Source organism: Anopheles coluzzii, chromosome 3 (assembly GCF_943734685.1).
Source record: "Anopheles coluzzii chromosome 3, AcolN3, whole genome shotgun sequence".
Lineage (NCBI taxonomy): Eukaryota > Metazoa > Arthropoda > Insecta > Diptera > Culicidae > Anopheles > Anopheles coluzzii.
In genome coordinates this window covers 70,871,993-70,884,648 of record NC_064671.1, presented here as the reverse complement: position 1 = coordinate 70,884,648, position 12,656 = coordinate 70,871,993, and the positions used below count along the sequence as shown (strand labels likewise).

At 43.6% G+C, this 12,656-nt stretch overlaps 1 protein-coding gene across 9 annotated transcripts in view; it reads right to left on the bottom strand.

Moving 5' to 3' along the window:
* Positions 1-1,354: 1,354 nt before the first annotated feature.
* LOC120954839 (uncharacterized) overlaps positions 1,355-12,656 on the bottom strand; it is a 42,810-nt gene continuing 31,508 nt past the window's right edge. For 7 of the 9 annotated variants that reach the window (XM_040375079.2, XM_040375087.2, XM_040375085.2 and 4 more), the window contains one exon: positions 7,557-10,008. In XM_040375079.2, the coding sequence (XP_040231013.2) occupies positions 8,704-10,008 (1,305 nt within the window). In that variant the 3' untranslated portion in view covers positions 7,557-8,703. Of the gene's footprint in view, positions 5,722-6,767; positions 6,851-7,556; positions 10,009-12,656 lie in introns of those variants that run through there. The other 2 variants (XM_040375089.2, XM_040375086.2) reach the window with 2 other exon arrangements.

Below are 12,656 nucleotides of genomic sequence, written 5' to 3'. Positions count from 1 at the left end.
CACTCCCCTTTTTATATCACATAAATAAGCAACAAAGCTCACTTGATGCTTAATCCCGGTTGTAAGAAAGAAAGAACAAAAAAAGACACCAAAACCACACACCTAAAAGGGGGGCAGGCAGTAGTAGTAGCAGTTACGTGTGATGTTCCAACCTGTTAAGCCGATCAAAGCCAACGGTGGTACAGTACAACAGCGCAATGAAAAGGTTGCCAACCGTCCAAAGATGGAGAGGATTTAAGTTTGTGTGATACCCTTTTTTGTTATTGTCCGAAGGTCAAGTGTTAGTTAATCTGCTAACCAGGAAGCATCGCTACTTAATTCTAACCACAGCATTGCTCATTCTTTTGCTTCATCCTTTCAACGTAGCCCACGCACACAAACGCAGGACATGCACGGAACATTACACACACGGGAGTGTTGAAAGCGTAGTTATCTGGTCTGGACTTACCTTGTTTCCAACCCCAGGGATTCCAGCGTGCTTCACACAAATTCAATTCCGTCACACTAAGCAAAAACCGCAAACAACGACCGACCATTCTTCTCCATAACGACGGTACATCTGTCTTGGCGAGTTAAACACTCCGGCGGCCGGTTGGATCCGTTTTTATTCACCTCCATCAAAGGATGGACCTGCGGGCTGACCGTACCGACACCAAAACAAAACACACCAGCACAGCACATTTTTGGAGACCATTTTATTTCAACCAACACACACAAACAGGCCGTTTCTTTTGTCAACGCGACAGTTCGCTCTCCACAGCCTACCCAGGACGCCACGTGGAATGAAAATATGTTGCCAATGATTGTTTTGCTGTATTGTTCTACCGCAATAACGTGTGCAAGCATAAAATGTTGACCGGAAATGGGGGAGGGGGGGGGGAGGGGGATGATAAAGCAATGAGTCTCGTGGCGCACCGTGGCGGTGGTGATGACCGTTCGCATGTGAACGGATTAGATGAGATACGATTTCACGCGCTTCCCATTGTTATTTGTTTGCTTTTATTTTTAACCGTTTTTGTTGCTTTATTTTGCCATCGTGCGATCCAGATCCCGTTGGTGTCAGCACAAAGCTGATGTCCTGGCGTCGACATCCTCCCGGTTGACAATCTCGTTAATGCGCTCGATTCAATTGAGCCAACCGGTGACGGGCGAGTTTCGTGAAAGGTTTCGCTGGTGGTACGTGACGTGAAACTGTTCAACTAATAAAAAGAGAGCTAACTTACGCATAGACCAAACAAAAAAACCCCGCAAACAATGAACAACACTTAAGGCTGTACTTCTGATGAGGTTAACATCACTCAAAGCGCATCACTGTCATCAATCAACACACACACAAACAAAAAGCCACTCACCATTTCATTTTCCATACATTTTTTTCAGTCTTAGATTAATAAACTGGGTTCGATATACGGTTGTTGTTTATTACTTTTTTGTGACGATTCGTAAAGGGTTTTTAAAATTTATTTTGTGTATTTTTCTTCTCCATCTGTCTCCGCCGTTTCATCGCTCCGCTCTTTTAGTACTGCTTCTTCCGTAATTATCCTGTAGATGTTTGTTTTTTCTTCCCTCCACTTTCTTCAACCACCTCAACGCTCGACGATGATTGCTTCCTTTCGACATTTGCAACAGCTTCATCACCAGCGCTTGTGATAAAGCGTTGGTTTGCTTTTATTTTTCTGTGTGTGTCTGTGTCTCTCTGTGCATTGTATTGAACGCGATTGCAAAAGATTTAAAGTAATTATGAATATTTATCGCATTTAAACACACATAAACACTTTTGTTTTGCCACGATTTTCCATTCAGTTTGTGCTACGTGTTAGTACATTGAACACATCGTCTCTCGTTCGGATTTGTCGCGCTCGACATACGCGATCGCGGAGTAAAAGTAAACCTAAGCGTGAATTTCTGAACACAGCATGACGACAGTGTAACGTATAAGGAAAGATTGATCATTACGTTTTCTTTTTTTTTCTGTTTGTAGAGTTGTGCGTTTTCGGTCCACTTTTGGGCTCAACTTCGATCGCTATAAGTATAAGCGCATTACCCGCCGTGCGTGGTTTGTATAGACGTTGTGATGGATCTGATTGCCATAAATAGTGTAAACAATTGATACAAAACATGCATTAGTTGAGTGGCCGCATAAAACATTCCAATTGCTTAAGAACCAGAGATCTAACTATTCTTCCAATTGTGAAGAAACACCGTAAAAACGAGCTACCGAAGCTTGGTTGATACACGTTTTAAGACTCTTTTATGCACGAACCTTCGAAATAATTTCCGTTTCTCACTAGCTCACCACCCAAAAATAGAGGCCAGAAAATAGTGTCTTGTTTCTATAACAATTGCTCTATCTCGATTCGTGTCCACAGAGTTCAATATTGTAACACATTTATCAAACTGATCGATTGTTTCGTGTGCTTCCCCCCTTGCTGAAGAGTTCGTTTTGTGTTTTTGTTTGTTTTGGTATCGTTTGCCGCTTACAATATCATAAGAAGACTGGTTAAAGTAATACGCAAATAGGTTGCACAGCAGCGAAAGCGAATCGTGGTCCTTCTAAAATACGTAACGAATCGTTATTAAGTGATAGTTTATTTTGGTGTTTTGGCCGAAAATGTACTGCCAACATACTGTTTAAGATTTTAAAAACATATAACGGCTGTACCTGTTAATAAATATAGTAGTAATATGCTTCCTGAAAAATGTGTCTTTTATCTGTGCTTGTTTTTTAACCTCAAAAATTGTTCGCTCACCGCACCCCGTTCGCTCTGTTTGGCTATTTGTTTAGATTTTATCAAAATTACTTTAACAGGCGGTACGGTACGGTATTCATGGTTTAATGAGTTTGGTAATAAGCATATTGCCAATAAGTAAAAAAATAATAATTTTGTAATACATTTCATTTGAATTTATCCCAGACACAAACCTCAATCCAGATTCAACCGTTTCGATATCTGTTTGCCATTTTATTCCGCTAGATGGCGCTGGTGCTGCTTTTCTTCAGGGTTGAATGTGATGTTAGTGCCTAGCACCACCGGAATATACATTGGATTGCAAATCTTTTCCACTCTCTGTCAGCTTATGGCTACACAAAATTTCCTTTTTCATTGTTCAGTTGTCCTGCTCAAGATATCGATGTTTAAAATAAAAAAAAAGTAGCAAAAGTAGACATGTAGAGAGCCTTTTTTCCTTCGTTTAGTTAGATCTTTTGCGCGTAAATGTTTGTGCAATTAGCTCCTAATCCATTTTAGACCTTCCAGCAATTGCGGAAAACATTGTCATAGCTGTATAAAAATTCAATCAAAATCAATTGATAGCAAACAGCTATGTAAGCAATGTTAATTTAATGCTTTCCGTATTCGTTTCACCCTAGCGCATCAAAGCTTGGCATTCACCATTTAATGCTTGGATTTGTCGTCGTTACAAATATCAAAGAGGAGACACTGGTTTTAGTCACGCGATGCCATTGAGCAATGTATCTTCATCACGCCGTCACGATTATTTCATATATGCGATCTCCGCGTTTGGATAAGTCAATGAGAAAAGTTTGTTTGTTTTGTTTTGTTTTTCTTAAGTATAAAACACCGAACGCACCGACACGTGTTCACGACCTGCTGCTGCTACTTCTGCTGGCTTGTGTTCGTTCGTATGCTTTGCTGTTACTTCCGCCACAGCTTCTCTTTCGTCTAGGAATGTACCATGCATAGTTTTACTGTTTTGTTATCAAATAAATAATATACTTTTTCGACGCACCGTTTTCTTAAGTTTAAAACGTACAAATATACGTGTACCTTAACGGTAGAGAATTAATCCTAGCATTCGTCATGTAAACGATTGTGACGCTTTGCGCGGCTGCGTTGTACCGATATGCCGGTCAGCAGAAATACAGGGAACTAACGAGCTTAAATGATAGCCGATGCGGGAAAAAGCATTGCACCCAATGGGCTACAGCAAAACGCATTAAATTGGCTTTCCACAGTGCTGGTTTTCTAGTGGATACGAATTTACTCCTACCAATATACGTGCGGGTACGAGAAGAATGCATCCACCTCATCTCTCACTGTTAGCTTTTGCCTTTCCTGCAATACGACAGACGAAAGCGTCAATCCATCAAAAAAAAAAAACACTCCGTCTCCGAGCTCCGATTTTGATCTTCTGATCCTCTACTCTACAATAATACTTTTGCCACGATACATGCGCGGGATAGACGTTCCCCTTTGCTCTGCTACTACGGTGCTTTCGGTCACTAAATTTGCAAACAGTCTGCAGGTTTTTAAACGATTTTGTCACACGCATTACTTCTTCGTTATTTGGCATGTTTGGCTTTTCGAGGCTTCGAGAGGAGGGGCGATGAGAAATGAACATAATTTCGTTTATCATAAGATTCTTCTCCAACAAGCCGCGTGAAGATGCTGCGCGGCTACCGAAAGTCTCAACCCGATGTCACACCCATATTCGATGTTGCTAATTCTATCGCATCTGATTCTTAGTACAATTCTTAACTAAAACGTAGCCTAGCTCTCGGCGTCGCTCGTATACCCCCCTTTTCAAACCCTAAATTAGTATTACGCAATAGAAAATTTACAAAGTCTTGGCTAACTAAAGCAACGTTCACGTAAACGAAGGATAATCTTTTTCCTTTTTTGCTGTAGGCTCGTTCGATTGCTTTCGAATGTCGTTCCCCGTTGCTTACACGCTTTGAACATAAAATCGACTATTCTTCATTAAATAGCAACGTGTTACTTCAAACGTGGTGAAAATGACCTGCTTAGAATCATATTCGTGGCGGTTTAAAGTGATGCAGTAACGAGCTCATGGTCGTGCTTGCCGGTGCCGTTGTCGTTGCCGGTGTCCCTGCATTGCCACTGCTCGCCGCATGATGATGATGATGATGATGAAGGTGGTGGTGATGATGATGATGATGATGCAGTTGTTGAGCATGAAGCAGTCCAGCAGCAGCAGTAGCGCCCGACTGACTTTGGTCCACCATTGGCCAGTCATCGTCACTGTCCGGCAGCTGCCTATCGTTCACACACACCGACACGATGCTGCGCCGACCGACCGGGAGGCCGCCATCTACACCCGCATCCGCGCCACCATCGCCCGGCACATTGTTCTGCTTGGTGAGCAGTTTCTTTTCGTCCAGCGACTTCGACGCATACTCGTGCCAGACGACACCGCCACCGCGGGGACCGACCTGACCACCCGCCTGATGGTTCAGGCTGCACCCGGTGACGGAACAGTTCATGCCGGCCGCACCACCCGATACCGAGCTCGAGGTGGTCATCGTACCGGCGGTCGTCGTGGACGTCTGTTCGAACGAAACTGCGCGCTGCTTTCGGGCCCGCCCGGACCCGCTCACAAGCGGACCGCCAGCGGCCGTCATCGAGCCCGTTGAACCGCCAGTGCCACTGCCGGCATTACTGTTGCCCGTCTGGACCACCGTCAGGCTGTGGTTGTTGATGATGGTGTCGCCCGTGCCGTGCTGGTTGTTGTTGTTGTTGTTGTTGGTGGTGGTGGTGGATGGGTTCGCATTAGCCGCTCCCTTGCCGGCACCGTTCGCCTTGTTGCGGAAGCTGTTTGAGCGCGAGGAACCGTTCTCCTTGTTGCGCCGGGACGACGATCGATGCAGATGGCCGTGCCGGGAGCCGCCCCGACGGCTGGACCGCTTGGCCGACGACTGATGGACCGACTCGGCCGATGCACTCAAACCGACGTTTCCCACTGCGTGTTTTAAGAAGGGGCGCGCGCGGGTGTGGATCGATTCAGAGAGAGAGTGAGAGAATGAAAGAATGGTTTGGCACAGCAAGTAAAGTAAACGGGCGCCAAGATAAAAACAAAAATCACACACAAAATGCACACATTGGATGCAACACAACAGGATACCCGTGAAGGATACGGCAACCACAGCGGGATAATATAAGGGCCGTCAAATTTTGGGATTTTTGAGCGACAAAGCACACATGGTAGAAGCGGAACAGGCCGGAGAGAAAGATAGAAAAAAGAGAAAAGTTATGTTTTAGAATGATATTTGTACACAAGCCAAGGTACAGAGGCTGGCGTGAGAGACGCTGCCAAAGAACCAAGTAGTAGGACTCTCACGCAGCTTTTACACATAAACAAAAAAACATTGTTCAAACCACTTTCTGAATTGTCTTGTGGGGATGAAATCAATTTACTTTAGATGGGTAGATGTTTGTAATGACATAATGTTATACAATGAGAGAAGAAAACACGCAAGTGAATTATGATGAAATGATTGTTTGTAAAATACAAAAGAAAAATACAAACACTCATCAAAAAATCAAATAAACAAAATTAGCAAAACATTCCTTAATTGGCTAATACAAACTATCAGTTCACAAAAAAGTACACAAGTTAATTTAAAACATGTTTCAATCAAAAACAACAACGAAAAAGATGAACATAGTACATAAATTAAAGAACTGAAGAATATGTACAACTTGTATCACAAAAAATCAAAGTATAAAACAAAACAATTAGAGCCATTTTTAGGCAAAAATAACAGTAAAAAAAAAACACTTAACAATAACAAAGAAAAACTAAAATGTGCCCTTACAAACAATGATCAATCGAAAAATAAAGGCACCAATATACAAAAAATAATGATTTAGTATTTCCAATTTCCCAAACCACTCCTATTATTGCACACATTATCGTATCACACACACACACAGAGACAACACAAAACACCCAAACAAACAAATAAATCACAGAACAGTGGTCGCCATTCGGAACTATCTTAGTACTTGTATTATTATTCGCACGAGACAGTACGGTGCGACGATGTGAAGCACAATAATGACGAGCAGCAGCATCGCGATACTTAAAACTGATGTAAGTTCAACACATAACCGACCAAACAGTCAACGTCAGAAGAATGAGTAGAAGAAGAAGAAGAAGTGGATGCAATCAAATCAATTCGAAGAAAACGAAACCATTGTAAGAGTAAGAAAAGAAGAAAAGGAAAAAAAGAGAAAGAGAAAACACACGCCCGTTAATAGCCATTCCTTTTTGAGGGGGGCCGATCCACCCCCACCTCAAAAAAAGGTGGAAGTGGGGGGGGGGCCCTTTTTTGTTTGTCCAAAACGTCCGTCAAACATAATGCAAGTTTGGGTCCTTTTGGTTAATTTGGTGTAGAATAGGTCTTTTTGCTTTTGCTTCGAAGCGAATGCTCCAGAGACTTTTGTGAGAGAAAAGCATTAGTAAAAACCGAAAATATTGGAGTACACATTTGCTATTTACACACGCATGAGTATTAAGTGGGGAAGCAGGATTGGATAGTAGTGTTTAGGTACTGCACACGTATACAGCAACAAAAACCGCGTGTGATGTATTAGATTTTGGTTTGTTTGTCATTATGTTTGAGGATATTTAGACGCTATTATTGCTGCGGGGGAGGGTGGGAGGGACACGTGTGTTTGCGATAAGTATATATTAAAAACGTTAAACGAAAGCAAAGGGGAAGAATCAAGTATCGATCGCACTCAAACGACGTACACAAAATTGAACGAAAAAACAAAACACATTAAACAAAATTATATTATAAATAAAAGTAGGAACTTCCTTTCGTTTATTGTCCACCGCGTATTACTGTCTTCGTGAGCCGGTCTCTGTCTGCTTATCCTGTTTGTTCCTCTCCTACCTCCCTACCATCTTCTACGTCATGTGTAAAAACTGAACCATTGCTCCAGGTCAGTAATAATTGATGATACAAAATTATTTAAAAAAAAAACATTATTTTGTGCTTCAAACTATATACAAAGCAGCATAATCAAACACTGTGCGTAGTGAACAAAATAAAAAAGTTGATAATGAAAGCAGCAAACGGCCCTAGTGGGGATGCCCTAACGCGCCCTTGGAATGTGCGGTAGTAATCACTAAGTCTTATAAAAACGGCGGCTAAAACGGGTGTTTTCCATGATTCGGTCTTTTCAAAGACAGTGGTAACTCCCTGACATAGCACGCTTTTTGAGAGAGCGAAAAAAAAATGATTGCATTCAATACAGGACGAGCATTTTGAGAAGGATAGCAAAAAAAAAACCGGTGCTTCTATAACAAATCAAAAATACTCTCCTATTACGTCTCACTTTCTCGCCTATTTGTCATGTTGTGCTCATATACTTTCGTGGTGATGATCGTGTTTAGAGAAATCAATTTTAACGTAATTTTAATGACTTTGCGTACACTAAAATCAATAAATAATAAACTTTTGTCGGCAGGCATTACTTGCTGGCCCTGTGCTGTCTTGTACAATGAGTAGTGAAATCATACGTTTGGTTAAAACCAATTATCACCTCCAAAAACTATCCTTTGTTTTGCCTGCCCTATCACGCACGCGCGCACTATCGTTCGTCTTAAGTGACTATGTTAAAAAATTAATAAAACATTCCCTACAATAAAAAAATAAAACAATACCACACACACACACACACACACACGCGACCGCACATGGGGAATGGTAGATACAGATTTCTGTAACGTGCGATTAGCATAAAAACACACAGAAATAAAGCAACCCAAAACACTCGCCGCCATCAACCATTCACATCCACACACTGCTGGGGGCGCGTGGTGGTATGAAAAAGTCATTGTCGCGCCTTCGCTTCCTCTCCTGTCCACTCTCGCTCCATGTAGCAACACTCTCACACACACAAACACACACCTCGATGGTGGTGGTAGCGTTCAGAACAAAAAGTCCAGCACGGAAAACACTATCATCGACAGATTGCTTTGGCGCGAAAGCGTTGTAGTGCTTCCGTTTCCGATCGAGATCGAGTGGCTGACGTTACTGGAACGCCGGCTCGTGTGGTGGTGGTGGTGTTGTGCTTTGCGGCCACCGTAAAGCGTACTACTGTTGTCGTGCTGCCTAGCTAGACGTCGGGAGGATGTCGGGATGGGAGGAGCAGAGTTGCTGCTGCTGCTGTTACTGAGCGAAGTAGAGGCGGTAGTAACAGCGGTGTTAGGATTAGTCATGGCATGCTGGTGGGAAGAGGAGGTGGAGGGTTGCTGGGTGGTTGGTGTTGGTGTGGGTCGATTCTTCTTCTGCTCCCCCGCGGCAGGAGCCGACTCGGGCCGACGACGTCCCGCCAGACCGGAACTGCCCGCCCGATCGCCGACAGATTTTGCCGCCCCATCGGCAGACGACGCTACGATCCGATCGTACGAGTTGTTCCGGCGCAACAGTGCGCGCCGCCGCCGACGACGACGATTTTCCGCACGCATGTCAAAGTGGTGACTCTGGGAGATGGCAAAGTCACCCTCATCGCCATCCAGCTCGTCATGCGGCACGATCGTAAGATCGTCGTCGTCGTCGTCGTCCTCGTCGTCGAAGTTGTTATCCTCATCGGAGTATGGTTCAATCTTTTCGATGTCTCGGTATCTGTGATCGCACGTCGGCTGCCTGCGATGGGGCAGCAGTTGCTCCTGCACGGGAGAGAGGGTCGTAGAATCACCCCGCGAGGTCGGACAAGGATGGTGACGCTCATTTGGCAAGCAGACTGGACCGGTGTTACTAGTAGCGTTACGCGATGTTGAGGTGTGCTCATTATTGCTAGCGATGCGAGGGAGGCGAGGCGAATGAGCAGCAGCTGACTTTTGCACGTCCACAGCCGTTGTGATGTGGTGCTGGTGATGATGATGAGGAGCATGTTCGTGCGTGTTACGATGAGAAGGATGATGCGGATTATGGTGTTGATGGTGATGGTGATGGTGGGACTGTTTATCGTGGTAGTGGTGTTGGTGGTTCGCTTGGTCTTGGTGGTTAACAACATCGATATCGTACAAATGCTCTATACTATCATAGGTACCGATTATTCCGTGCGCATGATGGTGGCCGTGCCCGATCGCTCCCGGGATCGGCGTCGAGGTGACGATCTGCGGATGTATCAGCGAGCCGGGCCCGTCGTGGCACAGCTCCAGCGAGCTGCCCCGCGCCCCGAGGAACCATTCCGAGCGGGTTCGCATCCTTGCCGCCTGCCGCTCGTGCACCTGTGGCATCGAGGGCATCGAAATCGCAACAGGGGTACAGGGTGGTAGGGCGAGAGATTAAATCAGTGTTTAGAAATCGTTTGTTCACATCACATAAAGAGCCCGCAGTATCGGTGGGGATGATCGGAGGGAGATCAGACCAGGAGGACGCAGACGATCAGGAAAAGGGAGAGAGAGAGAGAGCGAGAAAGAGAGAAGAAAAATGGGACAAAGATTATATTAATTCTTATTACTTCACGAGTACACTACACCACATTTTATATATTTGGTTGCATTTTTTTTTTTAAATTCAACTCAACTGTACGCTTACGTGATCAGTAGAGTGCAGAGTGTGTACTAAACGATCTATATTGTAACCAGCCACATGCCGAGCTCTACTCTACTGCGAAGGCACTAAAAACGGGTGTTTTTTAATTGTTTGCTAGACAGTGTCTGTGTCTGTCAGTATGGGGCGGGTAGGCGGATTAGTTAAACTATACAAAACCAGGGAAGGGAAAACAAAACCAGAAAAAAGGAAAAAAAACGAAATCAGCGACAAGAGCGACAAGAAAAGGTTACGTTTGTTATCACGAACAGATGAAACTTATAGCATAATTAATTGAATGAGCAGAACAACGGATTACAGATGTTTACAATTGCTTTCGATAGCGAATGGGACAAAATTGTGAACTGCCAGATGAGAAGACACAAATGATGGACGTTCTTCGAATAAAACACAAGCCCACCGCTTTTTTTCGGTTTTGTTTTTGAAACACTGTCCAAAATGAAAAGCATACAGTTTAATGATGGCAAAATTAAGTGAGCAATATCCCTAGTATTCTGGAAATAACATCTTTCTATTCAAATTTCATATAAACGTTCCATTATTTTTTTCGTTTCAATATTTGTCCAATCAATCACTCTTCACAAGAGCATCGTTATTGCCAAAATATCATATCGAACTTCTTTAGTTTTCAAAACGATACAGTATAGTGGTGGGGAGCTCGGAATCCCACCTACCCAATCACGATTCCGTGTTCGGAATCAATTCCAGAGCCGATCCAGAACCTGGAATCGATTCCGATTTCGGTTTCTATTACAGACTTGACTCCGGAGTTGACTCCGGAGTCGATTCCGGAGCCGATTCCGGAGTTGACTCCGGAGTCGATTCTGGAGCAGATTCCGAAGTCGACACAGGATTCGAATCGAAATACGGAATCGATTCCGAAATCGGCGACATCAGATTTGACACCAGAATTGGTATTCGTTCCGGAATGAGAATCAGTGGACCCCAACGCCTATTCTTATGGAGATGCCGAAACTGACTCTGATTACGAAGCCGATTTCAATTCCAGAGCCGATTTTGAAGTCGATTCCGGAGCCGATTCTGATACCGGACCTACTATGCAGAATCGATTCCAAACTTTTTTGAAGCTATCCAGAATTGTTTCCGACGAAAACTTCATTCCTCCCATCACTAATACAATGATCGTAACAAAACCGTTAATGAAGTTGTAATTACGTGTTACAAATACCAATACAAATAGGCCACCAGGACGACGACGCGACACTAAAACAAAAAGTGCAGTATTGTTTTTTTTGTTTTTTTGGTTTGCGGTTTTGTTAGTATTACAGAATACAGATTTGGTGTTACATTGTGTGTGTGTGTGTTACGTTACATTTATTACTTGCTTTAGGGGTAAGAGTTTACCGTGTACCTCTTTCCTTTCGCTTCCTACCACACGTCCCACCACTATTCAATCCACACCATTCTAGAATATTTTTATCCATTCTTGCCAATGCAAACACAAACGCTTCACACGTCAACAGATCCAACCACGTTCGCAGCTCGATGGTTCGATTTACAGGAAAGTTAGCATTCATCAGCACGTCAAAAAGGGATAAAAATGAGAGTTCAATAACTACGGCGTTTTTAGATTAGCCCGCTACAGCAACTTACAGTGATATATGCCTGTACCGCGCGCTCGCCCTTATACAACTAAATAATTCCGCAAAGTGGTTATCCATACCTAGGCAAATTATACTGATAATTTACTGGTTCATCAGTACACGTACTTCTTCTGCTACCCTCAAAACTCAAGCTACAATATACGCATACGTAGTTTTTGCACCATTAGACATGTACATTTCGAGAATAACGTGCTGCTGTGTTCGAGGTTCGGGTTCGATTGTGATTAGATCGCTCGCAAATGATCAATTCTATATCAAAAGATGTGAGTAAGCTGATGATGCACTCATCACACGAGTACACTCTCGTGTAGCAAACATAGTAAACCTTCTTTCTAGTGCTAATGGGCCAAATATGCCCGCTCGCTCTTCTAACTGCTCTAAACTGAAATAAGATTCAAATTCTACCGCTAGTGTGTATTATTAATAATGCCGCTATTTACATGAAGATTCACCAAATTACAAAAAAAAAAAACATAATGCCAAGCAGGTGTGATCCCAGCAGGAATGATACGCTTTTAGTAGCAAATGTAGTTGGGGGACTCCCCCCGGTTTTCCATCACACCCAACAGAGGGCGCGCGCGCGCGTGGATGAAGGCGCAGCAGAAAAAGCAATCGGGCAATGATTAGAGATTATTAGAGCTGTTTATGCTATTAAGTGTTGAGTAGTTGAGAGTTGAGTAGGAAAATCATTCCTCCTG